This window comes from Corapipo altera, unplaced genomic scaffold (genome assembly GCF_003945725.1).
Source record: "Corapipo altera isolate COAL_440 unplaced genomic scaffold, ASM394572v1 113, whole genome shotgun sequence".
NCBI classification, from domain to species: Eukaryota; Metazoa; Chordata; class Aves; order Passeriformes; family Pipridae; genus Corapipo; species Corapipo altera.
This window is the reverse complement of record NW_020884895.1, coordinates 7,841,755-7,864,233: the sequence shown is the minus strand read 5'-3', so window position 1 is coordinate 7,864,233 and position 22,479 is coordinate 7,841,755. Positions and strand designations below refer to the sequence as shown.

Sequence of the window (22,479 nt, the reverse complement as noted above, 5' to 3'; positions counted from 1 at the left end):
CTGGGCACCACCTGTCCATCACATCTCTGTCATCTCAGTGTCTGGTGATAGGGAACACAGTAAAACTCACTTCTTTTAGGGACTATCTATAATTACCTTTTTAAAGTATCCCCTACACTGCTGGTGATCTCACATCTCTGCTTGGTGGATATACTTTTACAAACAACTTGTGAGAGAACCAACCAGCTGAACATGATGGGACCACCCTATTGGGTTTGATGTGTTTTGGATATGTACCTTTTAAAATTATGGGTTTTTGCTCTCAACTTGGTGAGCTGAATTGGAGCAAAACAGATGTTTTCTATTTCCTCTTTTTCACTCCTGTTGTATGGCATAAAAAGCCAATCACAACCCAAAGGTAAAGATGACCTCTGGTCTCAAGTGAGCCTCAGTGCTCTTCTCACTGTTGTTCTCTGGCAAAGAGGTATTGATTTACCGAAGGGAGGTACAGGGACTGTATGGTAGCTTGGGATCCTTTCAATAATCAAGATTCTTGGTTTACTTTACTTTCTTGCTTGTTTTTCTGCACAAAACCCCAATGGAGTCGAGCAGTGTAAATCTGAGAAATTATCTTGGGTTTAGGCCAGCTGAGATACTTTCAGTCTCTGTTCATCCTTGGATAAAAACCAGTGCAAGCAAGCTAAAAAAGCCAAATATGTCCAAATTCTCAGTAAGCTATGAGGGAACGTCCATAAAATAAGTACTGGCAGGTGGCATTATGAAGTGCTCAAAACAAATGCTTGAGAACATTGTTGTTGAAAACCAGCCAACACAAGTATCTCCCCACTCCACAGAGGCTGAGCCAGCTCCTCTGGAGCTCCCTGCCTCAGATGGCTACAGCATTTTGCTCCATGGCCTGACAATTAGTGGCATTTCCTGGGGGATGCTTTCATGTGGAGTTTGGCTCTCCAGGAGGATGTTTTGGAAAAGTTCTGGGTTTATGCTAAGAGGTATAAGGAGATAAAAGCAAAGCATTGCTGTAGTCTCTGGGTTTGGCAGAGCAAGCTGGTCTGGATCCAAGCCTACAGTCCTGGGATTTGGAGGTCCCTGGCCAAAGCACGGGTGGGTTTAGCAGGGTTGGGGTTTGGAGGGTGCAGTGGAAGCACCCCATGAGCAAACCTAAGTGTGTGGCACCACTTGTGTGCTGTGTGTCCCTCCATGTGCCCAGGACTTACCCCTGGCCATCCAAAGGGCAGGAATTGCCCTTCAGCCCAGTTGTCACTTTTGATGTAGAAGAGTCCAGCAATCATGATGAAGATCCAGACTGCCAAGTTAATGACATTGAGCACATTGTTCAGCCCCACCGAGTTCTTCACCCCCATGGCCACGATGATGGTGACAATGACAGCAATGACCAGAGCAAGAAGGTCGGGGTATGATTCCTCTCCTTTCCCTAGGTGAGAGAAAAAAGATGTGTTACTCTCCATCCACAGCATCACCAGGAACTCTGTGGGGGAGTTTTAAACACTTTCCAGACCTTGAAGCTTTGCAGAACCCACTGGTCTCATTGCAAAGGCAGTCTCCAGATGCCCTCAACTCCACCAGTTAAAGTTATTTAATTAAGGTGATAAATCTTGATGCCTAAAGACACTGTTCAGAGCTTTGGGAGAGCAGCAAACAAGTGATCAGGTCCCAGTTTGCATGACATGTATCTGCCAAATACTCATTAAAAATCCATCAGTCATGAAGTTTTCATGACAGGTACAGGACATCTGGCTGGTTTACTTACTGGTAGGACCCATGGACTGTTGCTGGAAATGATGGTCATACGGGATCACCACAGCCCCCAGTTTGTCCATGGCAGTACCGCAGACACCAGCTTGTGCTCTCTACCAAAATTCTGTGTGTGCCCCCATGGGACCGATCAGAGTGTTTGCACTGGGTGAAGTGTTTCTGTGCTGTTGCTACCCTTCGACATTTGACTGTTTCTGTGCGTTTACTCCAAATTCCAGCTCATCCCGAAAGGGCTCAAAGTATCCCGTATCCCATCTCCTCAAACCCTGCCTGTGAACCCGACCGCCGAGGCAAAGCAGCAGAGCCAGACAGACGGTAAATAATGAATGAAGCCTAATATCCATGTCTGACTTTTGACGAGCTTCCAATTGCTTTCCAGACCCTCATTACGCGGAAGCGCGGCGTACCCAGCCCGTTCAGCGTCCCAACGCTGCTGATCATCCAGCGGCTGATGGTGTGGTTGGCCAGCGAGTCGAACATGCTGCTGAGGGCGCTGGCCCCCGCGGCCGTGCCGATCAGGTACTCCAGGATGAGGTTCCAGCCGATGAAGAACGCCACGAACTCCCCCACGGTCACGTAGCTGTAGGTGTAGGCAGAGCCCGTGGTCTTGGGGACGCGCACGCCAAACTCGGCGTAGCAAACGCCTGGTTGGAAGAACATGAAGAGAGATAAGGAAGATGTGCTCGGAAAAGGAGAAAGTAAAACTGCCTTGGTGGCACCTCCCAGAGGTGCCAGGAGGTGTCAGGGCTATAGTCAGCATCAGGAGCCCAGAGACATTGCAGGGGGCCATGGTGACCCTCCATCCCCAGTTTCTTGGCTTGGAAACCAGACAAATTTTCACTAAAATCAAGTTGTGATGGATTTTTCTTTTTTTCTGAGGGGACATAGTTCAAACTAGCTAAATGTTTACATGTGATCCTGGACTGGTGTTGCCCCGATCAAGATGCCACTGAAGGGCTCACACAAGGCTACATCTCTCCCTGCCCCAACCTTCCAATCTCCAAACAACTATTACTGTGTTGTTTGCCAGATCCAGGCACGAGCACTGTCCTGATCATCCCTGCTCTTGTTCATACCCATGCAAGAGGAGTTTGAAGACATCTCACATAGAGAACGTAAGTTATTTTAACATTTAAAAAATGTTATATTTAAATCTTCTAAAGAATAATTGCAAAACTAACTGTGCAGAAGAAGAAAAGAAAAGCAAAAAGAAGTATTTAACTGGAACTGTTTGGGAGGAGAATTCAGTGGACATTAATACCTTCTGAACTCCTTGTGTGCTTACTATGTCAGGATAATTTTTAATAAAAACTTGACCCTGACACACTGATGTCTTAAAACAATCATTAGCCTTTATTTAAAAGGAATGGATGGACTTACTTATAAATTCCCCAAATATTAGTCAGGACAAGTGCCAGAAGGGCACACAGTGTCTTGCATGTTTAACACTGATTAAGCCCCAAAACCCCTTCCCCAAAGACCTCAGTACAGCTTGTATGGGTGAATTGGTTAAGGCTGTTACTATCATTGTGTAAACACTTAGTAATTATTGAGTTCTTTACCATCTACTATTCTCTATTTAAAAGATAATAATTGCTTCAAATTTGCAATCACTTCAGTATAGAGAGGGGAATGAATAATTTATAAAAACGTGAGATGGCTGCTCTCAGACTCTAAGTGCAGTTTTTATACAGTACAAACACAGAGTTATTGAATCTCTTAAACTGAATTTGGTGGTGCTTTTTTTGTTGCTATTGGAGGACTTTTATATTCCATTCACTGTTCAACTTGCATGTGTGTTGCTTTGCAATGGGGCTCTTCAAAACTTGATTTCTGTAAAGCAGCCCAACAGGAGCTGCAAGACATCCTCATCATCCATCCATCCCTACTGACAGTCATTATTCAAAGCTGATGAAAAATGCATGTGCTCAGCAAAGGTACGATGTTCACAGATAACTACAGCCCTGAATGATTTATGAAACTGGTGCTCTGATGGGGACAAGTATCTAGTGTCACTCTCTGATGGCCCTAAAAATCATATACACTTTCCTGGACGCAGGTCTACTTCTAGCCAATGACAAGATAACAAGTTAAAGACAATTGCGATCGATACACAACGATAACAGCAAAGCAAGGATATTAATATGTAAAAAATGTTTGAGTTTTCAATTACTCTACTAGGATCCCAAAATAGAAGAGCAGTCTTTCACTATGCATTGGGTACAGCAATACATTATGGATATCAGCATTAGGTATCAGTATATTTTATACATATATGTATATAAAATACGTATTATATATAGTAATCTGCTGGATCTGCAGTGTAGAATAATACTAGTAAAATTATTATTATTATTATTACCATTACTACTGCTACTACTCCTATTACTACTACAATATAACTGCACAACAACACTGTGTGAGTTACTCCTTGGGAGCCTGAGCTATTGAGCACCTTGTCCCTCTGTATCCAGAGGGATGCAGCTCTCCCAGTACTCCTGCACAGTCCAGCTTGGGGGCTGTAGGCAGAGACTGGGCACACTCTCCCTATCACAACTCTTTGGAGACAGATTTCTCTTCCCCCCCAGTCAAGAGTGTTTGCAAGCTTCTACAGAAAACAAGCCAACACAGTGGCTGTTCGGAAGAGCAAACATTCTACAGAGGACCATTTCTTTTCCTTGAATATCTGCTACACTTGTGCAATTGATGTGACAGTCATTACACTTGTATAATTACACAGTTGTTGACATTATTCAGCAGGACATAAACACAGCTGAGGGGTTTGGTCCAAGGCATTGGCCCTTCGAAGATGAAAACAGCTGATGGGCAGCACAACTGGTGGCATGAGGAACTGGTGCTTTTGGTGTGTTGGGATGGTGGTGGTCATGCTGTGGGTTATGGCGCTCCCAATACTACCTGGTACAGGAACTATGAGACATCCCACAGGGCACTGGTATGATGGGAGTGATGTTTCAGGTGGAAAAAAAAGCCTTCAGAGAGGGGCCTTTCAGATGCACTGGAGGTAACACCAAATAATTCATGTTACCATGCAAGAAACCCAGAGGGATCATCCTTTGTTAACGAACAGCACCTAATTTATTGAGGCATTCATATTATTTGCAGCAGACCACTGAGCCTGTCCATTGTGTTTCATGATCACTACATGCTGACGTATAAGAGGCAGCTCCATAAAGAAAGATTCCTTAGAACAAGGACTCCCATCTCTCCACTTCCACCCAATCAGCTGCAGCTGGAGCCCCTTAGCCCAGCCCTCATCCTGCAGCCAGGCAGCACCTGAGGCACATGCTCAGCTCCATCCTGCTCCATCCTCTCATCCTGCAGCCAGGCAGAACCTGAGGCTCATGCTCAGCTTAATCCTGCTCCATGGAGCATCGCGGCTGCTGGTGAGCTGTTCCCTCATGGGTACCAGGTAAGACCATGGCACCTATGCTCCAAACGAGGTTGTATTACTTCAGGAGAGGAGATCACCAAGCAACAGCTGGTGAAAAAGGCTGCAAAGAGGGTGATGGGGTTGGGTAACATGGAAACTGTTGATTTTTGCCAAGAAGGAGTTTTGGTTAGACATGGGTGTGAGAGTGGGAAATGCTGGTGGTCACAGGAACCTGCAGAGGCTTTTTGTGGAGGGAAGCTTCTACTTGAGAGCTAAACAAAAGGCCTTCCAGTGAGAGAATAATTTATTTAATTTAATTTATCAGGTTAATAGATTATGGTGCCTGTGTAAGTACCCTTATGGGGTACATGTTGCTTAAACCTCGGGGAAGGTGTAACTGGAATTTGTTGGGTGGATGAAATTGGAAAAATCCCTGTCTGAAACTGGGCTAACCAGTGCAGAGGGGTTTCCCATTGGCAGGGCTCCTAGGTGAGCTGGATGACTTTCTGGATGGTATTGGTTTTGTTTGTTTGCTTTTTGGTGTTAGAAATTTTTTTAATCCAAACACCCCTGGGGTCCCTTTGCACCCAGTGGGGTTTAACTTGGTGATCTGTGATGGACTAAGGGAGAGCAAGTGATCTAGTTGTCCCATCTGGCCTTAAAACTTTTAAAAGCTCCTTAAAATCTGTCTGTGCACACTTGCCCAAACTCCGTGCCTGGCACACCAGGAGCAACCATGATGTGAGAGCTGAAATCACATCCCCAGTGAGTCCAACAGCCCGCCCAGCTCCTGAATTCTTGCTTGGTTTTACTTGCCAATAAAGTGTTGCTGTTACAAACAACAGTAGTGTAAAGGATGAAGTGAGGAAGCGGTCAAGGAGACTATCAAAACACTGCATCCTTCACAAAACACTTTCCCAGGGCTACAAAAGCAAGGGGAGATGAAAGCAGAGTGGGAAGTGGCGCAGGCTCCCGTGGGCGAAGGCGGGAGGAGCTCCTGCTGCGGGGCAGGGCTCATGTCTGGGGTGAAATAGCCCCTTTTGGAGGACAGCATGTTTTTGTTAGCACAGACCCACCCAAGCTCCATTTGCTCTTGGTTTGCATCCCAGCTAACCAAACCCTCACAGAGGAGAGAAAGCAGGCAGTGGGAAAGGAGAGACACTGATGCTATCTACTGCCTCGGTTAAAAAATGGACGTTTAGGGTTGTTTGTTCTGTTGGGATCTCAAATAAACATCAGATCTCATTGCAAGTTCTCTGCTTTTTTGTGGGCTTTGGAGAGAATGTGATGCTCACCCCTGTGCTGTGCCAGGGCTGTACCTCTGGGCTGCAGGATGTCAAGGGTTCAAACTCGCATGTGCTTTGATGGGATCTGCATAGAGCAGCATGGCAACCTCCAGGGAAAGAGCACAGCGTGTTTCCACCTCCACCTACAAAAATCTGGAGGCTTGAAAAGCTGAGCTGGGTCATTTTGCCATGTTTGCTTCTATCAAAGCTCTTTGCCATTTACTCAAGTTTCCTTATCCAACCCGCAGACAAAAGCTGGATACCAGACTGACACAGCATGCAAAGTCCTCTGAGCGGGGGAGAGCAGGAATATCACATCATCGTGTTAGCACTGATCTGGAAAGGACAAATGCCAGCAGTACTGGCTTCATGTGGAAACCACAGCTCGAGCCATATGCTCAGCTGGGTTCCTACAGAGGAGATGGAATTCACAGGGTTTTCGCTAAAATACGTAATTCCTCTGTCCCTGCACATTTGTTTGTTGTGTTTTTTGTTTGGAAATTCAAAGAGTGACCCTGCGTGAATAGGAGCCAATAAAATCAACTCCAGAACTAATTTCTTAATTCCAGGAATTTCTTAACTGTTAGCCATGTCAACAAAGGAAGTTGGCCCTGGTGCTGCCCAAGCCACTGATATCCTCCCTGCTGGAACTGAGTTTCCCACAAGCCACCTTTTGCTCTCGCTCCAATACTGTGGCTTGGCCAAGCTCTCTGCCTGGGACACGCACTGCAAAACTCTCCAATGTCTCAAAACATATTGGCCACAGGCTCCATCCTTGTGGAAGCCATCGGCAGTTCATCAGGATAATTGTGCTTGAGCTGCTGGCTCCCAGTACAAGGTTTGGTCTGATATTTGGGCAGTGAGGGACAGTGCACCCCATGAGTTGGGTGAACCAGGGAAATGGTTTTTTAGTCTGTGGGGAAGGTGCTGCCTCCTTGTAGCTTGTGCTGCTGAGCATGGATCCTGCCAGGCGTCCACCCATGAACGGAGAGGATGCATGAGGTGGCACGAGAGGGAACATCACCCGAAATCCCACAAGCACAACTCACCCGACAAGATGGAGGCGACGGCCGCAATGATGAAGGACACGATGACCCCGGGCCCCGCCATCTCCTTGGCCACCAGGCCGGACACCACGTACATGCCGGTGCCCACGCAGCTCCCGACGCCGAGGGAGATGAGGTCGAGGGTGGTGAGGACCTTGGCCAGCCTGGCGCCCTGGGTGGCTGCAGTCCCCGTGCCCTCCAGCATGGACTCCACGGGCTTGGTGCGCAGGACGCGGGTGCGCAGGGCGTGGCCCGCTGCCCCCCACGGCACCCGCCGCGGGTCCAGCCGCGAGAAGAACCCACTCATGGCTGGGGCTGGGCTCCGGGGAGGGGGATCACGGATGGTTTTGGCAGCACCCGCTCAGGGCTGTGGCTGCATCTCCCTCCTCCGCTGGTGGCCCGGCTGCAAGAGAGAGAAACAGAGTTTTTGACTGAAATAGCAAAGAAAGAGGGATGTGCTCCAAAAGGGCCCCCTAAGTTGTTTTCTGACTGGGCTCCAGTGCTGGGAGAGCTTTGGTTTCAGCTTTGCTGATGCTACAGAGAAATCTCCTCCCTCCATCCCAGTTGTTCTGTACAGCAGGGATGCACTGCCCTCCTTCGTGTTTGCATGGGTGTAACCCTGGTCGTTGCTGCAGTGCTACAACTGCAGGAACCTGATTTCCTCCAAGTGCTCATTACGTGGCTTAACTGCTACCAAAAGCAGTGATGGCTATGTGAAGCTGTGAGGTGTTGGTGGCCACTGTGGCACACTGGGAACTGGTCAGGACCCAGTGTGACTCCAAACCTGACAGCACTGCACTTCCAGCAGTAGGGCTGTCAGCCCTCCATCACCATGGCAGACTATGTGGGGACCATCTGTGGGACACCTCCTGTGGAAGCAGGCTGAGAGAGCTGGGGTTGCTCAGCTTGTAGAAGGCTCCGGGGAGACCTCAGAGCCCCTTCCAGTATAAAAAAGGGCTCCAAGAGAGCTGGAGAGGGACTTGGACAAGGGCATGAAGTGACAGGACAAGGGTGAATGGGCCTTCAAACTGGCAGGGTGCAGGTTTATACTAGGTGAAAGAAGAAATTCTTCCAAATGAGGGTGGTGAGGCCCTGGCACAGGTTGCCCAGAGAAGCTGTGGATGCCCCAGCCCTGGAATTGTTTAAGGCCAGGTTGGATGGGGCTTGGAGCAACCTGGGCTAGTGGAAGGTGTCCCTTGTCATGGCAGGAGGGTTGGAATGAGATGATCTTGAAGGTCCCTTCCAACCCAAACCATTTTGTGATCACTGTGCTCCACTTGTACTGCAAAAAATTAAGGAAGTCTGTAGCTTTGCTCCTACATCCAGTGTGTTGAGACCACTGCCCACCTGTGCCAAGCTGGGGCTGGATCACCACAAACCAGCCCTTACAAGGACAGGTGATTTTTTTCATTCTGATGCTCTAGAAGTTCAATCCTACAGCTCTCAGGCTATACTGGTTGTTTGTGGGTTTTTTGCGTGCTACTGTCATCGTGGTGAAACCTAATGGGAAAAGTTTTAAAAGGTACTTGTTCAGGTCCCCACGAATCACAAAGTTAAAAAGACTCCTCAGTGTGGTTTCTTCATTCAATTTATCACTTCATTCTTGTAGTTGTTTAAATACTGTTTAAGGAATACTTTTTAAAATTGAGATATGTGCTCTTGCTGGTGTAACTGCAATGCATTTTGGGTTCTGGCTTCTGTGTGGTTAAGCTGGGTGGGAAGATCAGTAGAAGCAGTGCCAGCTTCACTGGCCACTGAAAAGCAAGTAACTGATAGCTCCAGCCATTTTTAAATACTCTTAAATTATCCTGCCTGAACCCATCTCTTCTAGGATTGTCTTAAAAATCATGACATTATCTTCTTTAGCTCTTTCTCTATGCTTTTTCATCCCCAGTCATATTTTCAAGGACTATTCAGCAACTGCCATTCCTACTTTCTTTTCTTCTGTTCTTCACAAACAGTGTAGTTTTCATAATATCAGCAGCAGTGACTTTCTTGTGACACATGATGACTTAGCTTTGAGCAAAACAACAAGAATTGACAGTCTGCAAGTTAATACAAAGGAACAGGAAAAATAGTTTACGAAATATGAATTTTAACCTGGCAGCTTCTTTCCTGTTAATAGAGAAATCTTTCTTATTCTCTAATTGCCTTGAAGACAAAACAATTATTTTTTTCCGTCTTTACATCCAAAACAAATTACATTGTGTCCACCAGGCAGCCTTGTGTTGCTGGAGTTTATTAAATGAAACACAGCATTCATTTCATGTTTTGGTTGATCACAGTTCAAATTGTGCTGATTTTTTTTTTACCTTGAGCAACCACAAGCTGAAAGGCTGGATGTTCTAGCTAGGAATAATAATAAGGAAAAATTGTTACTGCTCCCAAGTAAATGTGCATCTGTGGTTTCAACCACAGGGGAAAAATACTTCTCCAAGAAAAGTGCTCATCACTACCCAAAATTCAGCTTCCTGTTATCCAAAGCACAACATGTCTGAAGCATGGGCTGGCAAAGAGGTCTTGTAGTGCTTCCCACCTCCCAGCCTCTATATAATTATTTACCTTGGGCTTTATGGGTGCTCCTAGTTGAATTTGAAAGACTCAGGTTGCTATGCTCAGATTTGCACCAAATTGACTTAAACCAGCCAAGAAGGGCCATTGGGAGAGGCAGAATGGTGTGAGATGGAGGTGCTGAGGCTATGGGCTGGTCCTTGGTCCCATCACCAGGCTGTGCTTTGCCATGGGAAGACCTGCCCTGTGTTTTTAATAGGGGTTGGGACCATGATTTGAGATCAGCAATTTTTCATTATCTTGTCTGGCGTGTTTGTGAGTGGCTAATGAAGGCTTTGAGAAGGGTGGCAAATGCTCAGGTCTTGCTGGAGGGATTCGCATCCACACTGGAAAAATCAGTGCATTCCCCCAGCTGAAGAGAGATGAGCATGACTGATTTGGACTGCCCAGTTCACTCTCGAGCCATATCATCGTATAGAAATTACTTTCTCACCAGCATTGCAAAGAACTCCAAGAGAAGACATGGCAGTCTTATTCTGGAATAATCTCAACTGCTAAAATAATGAAAAAAAACTTAAATATTTTAAATGCTTTAAATTTAAAGCAGGAACTAGCTGGTGGATTGGTGATGCACCCAGATTTAGGCTGTCAAGCAGTTCCAGCTGCCTGGGGCTGGGCTGTGACCAAATCCTCCTGCATGGCAGCTCAACATAGCCCTGCAATTCAAATGGCCCCTCTTAAGTTACCAAGGAAAAGAAAAAGAACCTTTCAAAACATCTGAAATTAAATAACTCTATAATTGCTGCTATATTCAATTAAAGCAGTCACTCGAAACTATTCCAGATGTTTAAGTGAGATCAGCATATTGCTGCTCTGTAGCTTGGAAAACATCTTTTCACTCCATTTGAAACAATGAAAAAATATGTCATGGATGGTAACCCTTTCCATGGGGCAGAGACAGCTCCCTTCTGCTCTGCTTCACTCACCCTGGCTGACTAAAAGCACACAGTGGGAAGGAAAGGGAATTTATACTTGTTTTCTTTAATCTGCTCTCCTCATCATAAACCCAGGAAGATGAAGGGAGCTGTGGCTCAGAGGGGATAAGCTGCAGCTGGGTTTTGGAGCCTCTCAGCTCTCCATCATCAGGCTGTTGGGGTTGGTTTTCCTTGCTGGCTGGTACTTGTGGCTGTCATCACGTGCTTGTTGGTGACTGCTGTTTGTGCCAAAACACTCTTCTTCATCAGGGTAAATTAACTAAAACTGCAATCAAGTCAGAAGGAGAGGTCTAGGTATTTACAGGCATGGATCTTCCTGTCTGGGCCAGTGCTGAATTATTCCTGATGTAAAACTTGTTCTGCTGGTGAGAAGCAGCACGGTGCCCCCCAGCATCGCCCATCCACATCACCCTCACAGCTCCACCTTACCCAGACAACCTTCCCCAAACCACATCTTGGGAATGGCTTACTTGATTTGTCTGTTAATAACAGAAAAAATCTGTCCGGGAGTCCACAGGAGTATTTTTGAGCAAAGATCTCTATTAAAAGCTGTTGAGGATGTAAATGAAAAAAGAGGTCTGTTGGTATATGGAAAGTCAGCCAGGGGGCCTCATTAAGAGGAAGAGGTTGCATTTTCTCTGGTTTTCCACAGCTTCCAGACTAATCATTAAAGGGAAACTGGATGATACCCCCAGCAGCTGGGTCAGCAGCACCCAGTTTGCTGCAGGATTTTCTAGGGGAAAAGCGCCTTCATCCTTGCCCAGGGGAGATGAGCTCCAGAAATGTGGGATTGAAGCAGGTTCCTACCAATCCCCAAGGCAGTGCCTGCAGCAGACCCCGGGCATAGTAACACGGGTGGTCATGATGTAGGAGCAGCAGCTCTCAGATCCCCTCCTCGTAGGGGCCGCATGGAGAGCTGGGCTAAAGCGTTTGCCTGGGAAAAGGGAGCCCCAAAGGCTCAAAGGGATGCGAGAGGTGGCTCGAGATGATGGAAAAGGCGGCTCCAGGCAAAAAACCCTCTGCAATCCCAGAAAAAGGACAAGTGGAACAATATGCTAGGCTGACCTCCCCCTTCTCGTTTTCCTTTGATTGTGAGCTCGGTAGCGGTGAGGCGGCTCGTCTGAAGAGATACTGGATCCTGAATTTCATTACAGCTCCTACAGCAGGGACAGCACTGACGTCAGCGGGGCGATGCGGGAGTCGGGCAGCAGCTCGACCCGAGCGGAGCCTTCTGCTGGGGCTGCTCCTCACCGCGGTGTTTTCGTTACGAGTGCGATTTCATTCGGAGTTTTACGTGCTTGTTTTTACAGTGCTGAGCCCCAGCTGGGCTGCCACTGTAAAAGCTGGCTCTGTCTCCGTCGTCAGCCCTCCTTAAAGGGATTTAAAACCAGGCACAGAGCCTAGAGCGAGGGCTGGTCCCTGCCGATCCCGGCGCCGCTCACGTGGGTCCAGCTTCAGCAATCTGGCCTTGTGCCTTTGCTGGTAATTTTGGGCTCTTCTTATTTTTAATCTTTCCATTTTTATTTCTGCTGGAGCAATTCAAGAGGAGCTGTCATTAATTTAAACTAAAACTGTTGCTAAATTAAACCAGTGACAATATCTCAGGTTTAAGGCTAACTTTCTGTGTGCATCAACTTAAAAAAATGGGTTCAGGGATTGTTTGTGTGTGTCTTCCCAGCAAAATGGAAGTGGAGAGATTGAATGGCCATTTCCCACGTTATTTCCATCCGTGTTACATTTAGTGCTTCACCGATGTTAGCACTGCTCCAAGCTGGCTAAACATCACTAACCTCTTTTCACAAATAAACAAAATAAAAGAGGAAATATTTAATTGGACCAAAGTCATAAGGCAAGGGTGCCATGCATCCAGAGCTAGCCCCCAATGAATTCCTAAACTTTGTATTCTAGTCTCTAGTGCAAGAGTTAAAAGAGCATAGACAGTAGTCCAGTGATATAATTAGCATGTGCATAGAGGTCACCCTTTTTTTGCCTCTCTCCAGCCTTCAGGGGGGGATACATTGTGATGGTGTAACTGCTGTCTTTGCTGGAAAGAGACTGGACTGCCTGAATTATCAGGGAAAAGGCAGAGGGAAGGATGGGAGAGATGTTAAAGCTTTTTTCTGTCCTGCAGCTGATGGTTCCCATGTCCCAAGTAGATAGAAAGTCAGTATTTGAGCACTGCTCTGTGGGCAGTCTGTTCACACTGGAGGTTTTGGTGGCTGAGAGCTCATCTTCCTGCCTGGATGAGACAGGAGATGAAGTGACATATTCAGGGGTAAAATTAGAGCTGGTCATGGTGAAGGCCAGCAGATCCCTCGATACTGAGTTGCTCTATGCTCTGCCAGGGTTAATTACACGCCAGCCTCACAAGCAGTCAGTCCAGGCTGTCACGGTCTCTTGGGATCCTCTGGAGCACCAGTCTAGTGAGAAACACCTCTGGGACTGGAGGAATCAGTGTTTTCCTCCTTCCTAGGGCCTGGATGCATTTGGAGACAGCACCTACAATTCTTACAGCCTGCATGGGATGGAAGCCAAAATACCCTGTTCACCCTTTCAGAGATGCTCATGTGCATCCCTGAAGGCACATCCCCTCCCCTTAGTAAATCCACCTATCCAAGACATCAGGTTTTCTCCTGTCCCTGTGTCTGTAGAAGGCAGTCCAATGCCTGGAATTTTGGTTTTCCACTTGTTTTCTGCTGGTTTTGTACAGGTACCAATGATTTCCATGGTGCAGAGCAGCGTAGGAATGAGTGCAGGGTATGACAGACAAGAGTCTTTGCGTGCAGAGCTGTAGGTAATGCAATATGCATGAAGTGCTCCATTTGGGTTTGCAAAAAACCTATTTAACCACCAAAAGAAAAAAAAAAAAAAAGAGAGAGAACTGCAGAGAAGGAGGCATAATCAATTTGCACCTTTGCAAAAAGGTCTAGTTTGTCATTGTTGCCTTGAGATGGGAAAGTAAAAGCCTTAAAGACTGTAACGATACAGTTAATGCAGGGAAATGGTAAATAAATAGATGGGTGAGCTGAGCAGAAAGTGGGCAACAGGGAACTTCTTGGAGCTGTTCTGACAGGATCCCTCTAGGAGAGTAGTGAAACCACATGAGATTAGTAAATTTGTTCCTCCATCGGTAAAATGGAGAAAACCACTGCCTTACAGAAGTGTGTGGTGATTAACTCGGCTGGGTTTTCTAAGGAAGCAGAAGAGAAAACACGTTCAAAAATGATTCATGCTCCTCTAGATGTGCCTTGTTGAAGTCAATGTTGGTTTTGCACCTGCACGTGGTCATCTGCAGAAGGACCCTTGAGGCTCTGGACGCCTCCAAACAGTCATTTTTGGCAGCTGTGTGACTCTGCATACCAAGTGCAGATATTGACACCAAAGCTGACAGCCACTGGATACAGCCTCCCCCATCCTGCTGCAGTCACAAGCCACAGTGGTATTGGACAAGTGCAACTCCTAAAGGAAGTTTGGGCTCACAGGTCTGGATGCTCAGACTCTTTCAAGCCCTAATGTGCTGACTGCTGAAGTTCAGGCATTTTAAATACTGTGAAATGGGTGCCCAGGAACCCAGATTTGTCTCTCATGGAATCACAGATTCATAGAATGGTTTGGGTTCAAAGGGACCCTAAAGATCCTGTAGTTCCAACCCAACTTGCCATGGGCAGGGACACCTTTTGCTAGAGCAGGTTTCTCAGGGCTCCATCCAACCTGGTCTTGGAAATATACTGGCAGATCCTTCTGCATCCTTCCCTCTGGTTTTGAGAGTAGCAATTCCAGACCCTGAGCTGCCACAAGAGGAAAAGCATCTTCCTGATATTCTGGTATCTCTGGATTGTAGTGAGTAGCCTGTTTGCAATGTTGGGTATACATTTCTCTAACAGTATGACTGCTGATGGCATCAGTGGAGTGGTTGCAGCCCTGTATTTGCAACTCTGAGCTTTTCCCTGGTTTTGGTTAGTAGATTATACTTTCAGTAATTACCACTTTGATGATATAGCATATTTTCTGTATCAAATCTCACTCAGAGAGTGGAAAAGGGTTGCTTTTGTATCACTGAAGCATTTAGTCCTGGGTTACCAGACGGTCTCTTCTAGAATTATAGTCATTTAAAAACTGTCTTTGCTTTAACAACACACAGGAGGAAATCTCTCTAACTACTGGGCTGTGTTTTCTTTTTCTTTCCTCAGTGGATCCATACTTTTACACCACAGGATGAAAGTCATTATAGTTTGCTGCAAGCCTGACAGGAAAGCTTTTTTCATTTGACATAATTCACAGAATGGGTTATTTATTAATGTGTGAGGCTCTCTAAACAAAATGGATTTTTACTGTTGCAAGAGTCTGGCTGATGCATCATTATGACAACTTATTTAATTTCTGGGTAGCATTTTGCATTCAGAGGCAAAATCACAAATCTTTCAGCAAAGAACTGGTTTAACACTTTGGCTTCATCACCTGAATAAGAAAAAGGTTTACCTGTATGGCAAACACAGGACCTGAAAAATCCACTATTTTTAAACCTCTACTTTTATTTTGAAGATTGCTGGGTTTATAGAGATTCCTTTATTCCCAGCTAAGAAACTGCTGGGTTTTTTTGCTCTCAGTGCTGACTCTCACTCACCAGCAATCTTTCCAGCTTTCTGTAATAATTTAGTAGGAGTCCTGAACTGGCCCTTTACGCAGTAAACACATCAGGCTTACAAACACAAATCAGCTCTTGCCAGGTTTCAAATGTGTTTTTCTTTTGGGCGTGCACATGGTCTCATTAATTAGTTATCGTGTTTCATCAGCAGTTCTACAAATGTAATTGATTATGCCTTGCTGCCCTGCTTCCCCTATTTTGGCTATCAGCTAATTAATGCAGGAGAGGTTCTCAAACAACTGCTTTCCTCAGAAGAAGCTGGAAAGACACATTCTTCAATCCCGAGCCTACTAAAGGTTCCAGAAGAAGCAGTAGTAGCATATGCAAATCATCAGGAGCTTTTTGCATATGCAAATGAGAGCTTTGAGCTGGGGGGTAATTTGGCTGCTTGTAACCTGTGTCACTAAATTCCTCAGCAGAAGCCTGAGGTAGATTCACTGCACTTCCAAAGAAGTGAATAGCAGCTCTTGCTGCTTTTATTACATTCTGCTGCTTATTCTTTTTATTCACTAGGACAAAACATCCTTGCCTTACGTGAGTAATCCTCCTGCTTTTCAACACAACCGATTATATGAGTAATGTGAGCACAAGTTGATCAAAGATTTAGAATAGGGTTCCTGTGTTTAGTCATTTTTCATCATCAGTCAGGCAAAGGCAACGTAACACCTAAGCAGTGTGTAGCATCAGTAATACCTGGAGCTTTAGCATGAGAGCTCTTTGACATTTCCCAGTGAGCTGAAAATGCACATCTAAGGCTAAATCAGTATTTAGGATGGTACTAGAGAAGCAGAATTAAATGAAGAATTATGTGTTCTTAAAAATTATAAGTTCAGGTATTATAACATCCCTGAGTGATAAACATGCCCTGCCCAGTGATGTCCTACATGATTACCTCCAGTTTAAAGTAGCTAATTGCATACTTGCTCTTAGCCTCCCTTAGCAGCAAGACCCCAAAACCCAGTCTCTTTCATTGAGACAACACAGTTACAGCCAGCAGAGTCCTCCCATGCTGTGCTGTCCTCCCTGGCAAGTGTAACTCCACTGGTGTGTGTGCCCACACACAACTGAGAGTAGAGCTGCTGGAATATTATTGCCATAGTTCTTGCTTGTGCCAGAGCTCTCAGCCAAAGGAACTTGACATATTGCTTCTTTCTGTCTTAATTTACTCTGTGCAGAGCTGGTGCCTCTGGTTATTAATTGCACATCTCCTGGTCCCTGTTGATTCCACAGCCAGTTAATGAGTGGAACACACCTGCTGCTGCCCAGGTGTCTTAGACAAGGCACTGGCATATCCAGATGCTTCCCGAGCTCCTTGCTCCAGGGCTGGAGTGGTGCAAGGCCTGTCATCAATGCTTTCTGCCTGGTCCCAGCTCAAAATGAAGGACAGGCAGGAGAAGCACACACTTCCTTCTCTACCAGACTAGGGTGTCCAAATCCTACCTGGAGCCACCCTGGCACTGTTGAGCACTGTGGAGCAGTGGCTCATTTAGAATGGCTCAATGGGTCTATCTCAAGACCTAGTTCAATAATGCTCAAGCACATGATTAAAGCTAAGTTTTAATTGGGCTGCTGTGGGTGAAACCTGCCCAGGTTTGAAATAGATGTCTAGCACGAATGGGTGTCTCCATCCCCAGCTTTAAAAACCTGTGTTGAAGAAGACCTAGCCTTCACTCATGGAGCTGAGGGACTGCAGGAGGAATGGACCAAACCACTAACTGAGGTCATGGTCACCAACAAGCAGGAGTCAGTGTCTGCTGAGAGGGACTAAACGCACACGTGTGGTTTTACAGACACCAACCTAAAGTTTTGACAAAGTTTTGACACCCTCATGGGCACTTGTAGCACAGCAGCAGTAACCCATTTCCCCACAGGCAGCAAACCACTGGCTCCTGTAACACTATCTTCTGAGAATTAGGTTGTGGTGCTTGAAAAACCTGTACTGTAAAAGCTCTTCTTCTGGTCACCTCCCAGGTAGATTTAATTTATGGTATCATGACTTTTGGTAAATTATTGATACGGTCACTGTGCTGAGGAACAAAAACAATAGAGTCACGTGCTGTGTGGCTCCACCTCACTGGTTTTGTTTCATAAGTACCAGAGTTTTACTGTGGGAAAAAATAGTTTTCCCTTAGAGATGTTCCTGTCTGGTGACAGAAAGGAAGGGCTGTGGTGGCAGCATCAGTGCTGCTCAGAACATCCAGTGCTATGCAGATGACCACATGGTCTAGAGGAAGGGCTGCTATTCGATGAGTCAAGGAAACATATACATGAAAAACCTTTTCCTGTAGTAGGGAGCAGTTTCCTGTTGGCAACCACAGTTTAACTATGCCTCATCCCTCGTAAATTAAAAGTGTTTTAGGAATCTCTGTGGATCTAAGTTAGAGTCTGCTCCCATTTACACCTTGGGTGGTTTAATGAGTTCAGCAGACTCAACCTGGGCTGAGATGAGACTCTGGACAGGTTTTCACATCTATATGAAGTAGTTTAAAAATGCCTACTATATTTCTGAGCTCTGGATGCTTTGCATCCCTAGATCTTCTATCTTCCACAAGAGTGACAAGGTCAGACCCAACCACGGCTTTATATTTTATAGAGGGAGTGATTTATATATATATATACATATATATATCATTTTATTCTGGGAGTGATTTGTGGTTTTTAATTATTTTTAATCGATGTGAAAGACACATACTGCCCACCAGATAAGAGTGCTTTTGAGTGACATATAGATCCCACTACCACACACAGATGAAGTATTTGCTTTCCTTTCATATTCTTACTTTTAAATGTCTTAATAATCCAAACAATGACATGTTGCTTACACATATACATTATGATGACTTTAATAGCTCAGGTGCTCTGAAAGCAAAATTCTGATTATCTGGAGGCTAAGTAGTCTGTTACAGACTGCTCTGTTTTCCTCTTTGTTTGCTTGTTTGTTTGTTTTCATGAGAAGTCCAGGATGGTGTTTATGTTTGTGTAAGTTCTTGCCATTCTATTTGATTGAGTGTTGCAGGGCTTCACAGGAAAACCATTAATTTAGCCAGTAAGAGGTTTGCCTGTTCTCACTGAATTTTCTAGAAAAACTCCTGTTGCCTTCAAGGGAAGATGGATGAAATCCTATTATATGTGCGTGATTTCAGAACTGAGAAAACAGACTGTCTTGTGCTCAAGAAAGAAGTAGTGTCACGTCAGCCTACAAATATATCCTTTAAAATAATTTTGGCTGGAATCCTTTCTGATATGATCCCATCTGAGACTCTGAAGTTACACAAAGAATGAATTTTCATCATTTTCATATAATCCTAAAAAAATTGGAGAAGGATAAGATACGTCTTGAATTGAGAGTCATAACTGACTCCCTGAGGAGAATGGTTTTAAAATGCTTCACTTCACTGCAATATGCACAAAGAAAGAGATTATTTTTAGGCAGAGTTAATTAATGAAACCAATTGGAAAACTGGGGGATTCAAAATAGAATTTGGTCAGTCATTTGTTCTGCTCCTGGCACGTAGTTAAAATCCCACCCGCTGGGAATGTTATACTTGTCTAGAGGGGAGGCTGGAATACCTCTACATTCCTGTGCCTTACTTGGAGAATTAAGAATCAAAGGTACCATTAAGTCCTCTGAGTTAATTCTGTCTGAATTGCAGGCCATTAGTTTCCAGGCAATTACTCCTGCAGGGAGCCCAATGACTTGTTTTGGCTAAGTTACGTATTTTGGGAGGACATCAAGTCTTGACATAAACAGATGGAGAATCCAGCAGGTTTTCTGATGGCTTCTTCATCAGGTCGTCAGCCCTCCACTGTTCAAAAATGTGATCCCTCACTTAAAATGGAATGTTTTGGCTTCAGCACCTCCGCACTAGCTCATGCTGTGTCTCCCTTTGGCAGATGGAAGAATAACTCAGTGCCTAATAATTTCTTTCTGTAGAGGTAAGAATCATGTCACCTTTCTTTGTAATGAAGTGAATTCTCAGGTGCCATAGTTCCTCCTTTGTAAGGGCCTTTCTCCAGTCCTTGACAGGCTTTGGCTTTTCTTTCCTCCTTTTTTCCCCTCCTTTTTTTCTTTTCTCCTTACTTACAGTTTTATTGTCATTTTTGTTGATGTCTAATGTATTCCAGCAGTCTGTCTCTAAGGGCTGAGGCAAAATTTCCTTCCTACATCTCCGCTTACTGATCAGCAACTGAACAAGACATTTTTTCCCTAGTTCTTGTTCAACAGCTTGTCCTATCACAGCTCTTGCTTCTGTGCTGTCTTCTCAGATATGTACTGCACATTTGACTTTGAGAGGATCCAATATTCCTTGTTGGTATAATTTACTACTCACCGGTCTCTGTTTTGTTGGCAAAGTTTAGCACCTTTGATAGATGAAAAAGGGAAATTGGGCCTTGGATCTCTGCAAGAACCCCTTAATTCTCTGTTGTCATGCAACAAGGATTCCTCATGGAGAGCAAGAACAGATTGTCAGTTTAACCTAGGTGACTTTTCTCTCTAGTGTCGTTTTTGGCTTATTTGAGGTTTTTTGTTTGTTTACAATATGTTGTTCAACTCCTGTAAGTCACATGCCTTAAGCAACGTGTACCAATAAAACAAACACACGTAAATATCTTTAGCAATCAGACTTTCAGTCTCATGACAGTTTTTGGGCAATTAAAAAAATGCCTTGGCATGCTAAAATGTACTCGCCTACTGCTTAGGGACACTGGGAGAATTAATTAGCTAATATGCTAGATAAAATCAGACATGGTCCTTTTGAGACAAAAGTCTTCTCTGGGGTCGACCAGAGTGATACGGCTTCCTACTCCCAGAGTAGGTGTTGATTTTGGAAGCCTGTACTAGAGCACTTTCAGCATAGTCTGTGACAGGAAGGCACTAAGTCTATCTGCATAAACTCTTATTTAATAGGCAACAAAACCTGGGCTGGAAAGCAATCTGAGGGAAGAAATTAGGCTGCTGGAGCACACCTACCCGGGGCCGAGGCGGGCAGGCGGCTGGTATCAGTCAGCTCCAAAATACCCGTGTGGAATCAATAAACAGCACCGAGCCGGGGTGACGTAAAGAGGAAGCCAACTCCATTACCGGCCTCCAAGTCGCGGGGAGTTTTGCCGACGCCGGCGGGAAGACGGAGCCGCAAAAGGGGCCCATGTGCGTGGGTCGCCCGCGGCCACGGGGGAGCCTCGGGGGGCCGGGACCGGGGCTGCCTGCGGCGGGGGCCGCCCCGTCGGGGCTTCAGCACCGCGGACAGCGCCCGCCCGGCGCCGCCGGCCCCACGCGGGACCGATCCCCGCATCACCCTGAGCCGCCCCGCCGGGTGACACCGGCCCCGCGAGTGTCACCGGCCCCGCAGGTCTCATCTGTCCGTGCCCGCCTCCCTCGCGGTTTTCCATCTCCTCCGATTCTGTTCCCCCATTTCCCCCCTTCCCGCAGCTTCCCGACGTTCCCCCCCGGCGCGTTCGGCGCGGTCACCTGTAGCGAGAGCTGTCGCTTCTCTCAGACCACCCGATATCCCTCCTCTCACTCTGTTTTTCCCCCGTTTCCTATCAATCCCGCGCCGTCAGCGCCGGCGCCCCCGCCTCCTCCTCCGCGCCGGCGAGTGCCCCGACACTCCGTAAACACGGGGCCGCGCCGGGCCGGGACGAGGGGATGCTCAGGCGGGCTGGGGTCCCCCGGGGCCGGTCCCCCGTGTCCCGGAGGAGCCGGGGCGCTGCCCTTGCCGAGCGGGGCACAAAACCGGCCCCGTGTGCGCGGCGGGGGGGCCGCGGCCGCGCTCCCCCGCGGGGCTCCGGGCAGACCTTTCCCGGGCTCGCCGCCCGTCCCCCTCTCTCCGAGGGGCTCCGAGGGGCTCCCACCTCCCCTCCCTCCCTCACTCCCTCCCCGCGGCGCGGGCACTCACCGCGGGCGCGGAGCGCGGCGGGCGGGCGGTGCTGCGGGGCCGCCGCGGGCGCGCTCCCCGCGGGGGCGGCTGCGCTGCTGCAGCCGGAGGGGCGGGGGGGCTGCGCCGGCACCGCCGACCCCGGCTCCCGGCAGCGCACGCAGGGCGGAGGGAGTGTGGAGGGAGGGGGGAGGGAGGGATGGATGGAGGGAGAGAGGGATGGAGGGAGGAGGGAAGGAGGGAGGGAGGGAGGAGGGCGCTGCAGCTCCTCAATTATTCGGCGCTTCCCCTCCCCGCCTCTGCCGCATGTGACCGCCGGCAATACCCACGGGCCGTGCCGGGCCCGGGAGATCTCCCAGCACAGGGCTGTCGCCTCCCCTCCCACTGAGTCCTTCCTGCCTGCCCAAGTGTCCTGAGGGCTGCAGACGGCATCCCCCAAACTGTCTGGCTGCTGGAAAATAACTCTTCTGTCTGCCTCCCCCCGAGCAGGGCTTTCCTCATCTCAGGGACAAAACGTGGGGAGCCTGGTTTTTGTTTTCTCCTTGAACTGCACTGTGAGATTTGGGTGCTAATGCCATAATCCCGGAACAGACAGAATTAGGACCAAAATAATGCCTCATGCATTGCAGCACGCCGGGTTGTCCAGCCCTCAGCACGGCATGGCTGGGAGGAGTTAGGTATCAGGTGCAGGATGTGTTTAATATTTTATATCCATAGCTGCTTTTCAGGATAGCTGGAGTTCATGTTCAAGATTATTCCTTTTTGCATTTTTAGTTCTTGATTCTCGCAGTTTGGTTCGCTCTGGATACACTCCCTGGCTGTATCTGTGTTGTACCATTTTGGTATCAAATCCAAACTGGTTTCATCTCCAGTTATGCCTGGTGAGAATCAGATTTCAGTCTCTGTTACAGGCTTCATGCTAGAGCTTCTAACAGGACCTATTCCAAATGCAGACTGTGTCTCGAGTGGAGAGAAACTTTTCATTCTCTAAGTAC

At 46.9% G+C, this 22,479-nt stretch overlaps 1 protein-coding gene across 1 annotated transcript in view; it reads right to left on the bottom strand.

Annotated features, from left to right (window-relative positions):
* Positions 1–21,533, bottom strand: part of SLC7A14 (solute carrier family 7 member 14) — a 30,445-nt gene extending 8,912 nt beyond the window's left edge. The window contains exons 1-4 of the mRNA XM_027647407.1: positions 21,506–21,533; positions 7,461–7,860; positions 2,142–2,378; positions 1,176–1,393 (exon numbers count right to left, since the gene is read on the bottom strand). Coding sequence (XP_027503208.1) covers positions 1,176–1,393; positions 2,142–2,378; positions 7,461–7,764 — 759 coding nt within the window. The 5' untranslated portion in view covers positions 7,765–7,860; positions 21,506–21,533. The remainder of the gene's footprint in view (positions 1–1,175; positions 1,394–2,141; positions 2,379–7,460; positions 7,861–21,505) is intronic.
* Positions 21,534–22,479: the final 946 nt, after the last annotated feature.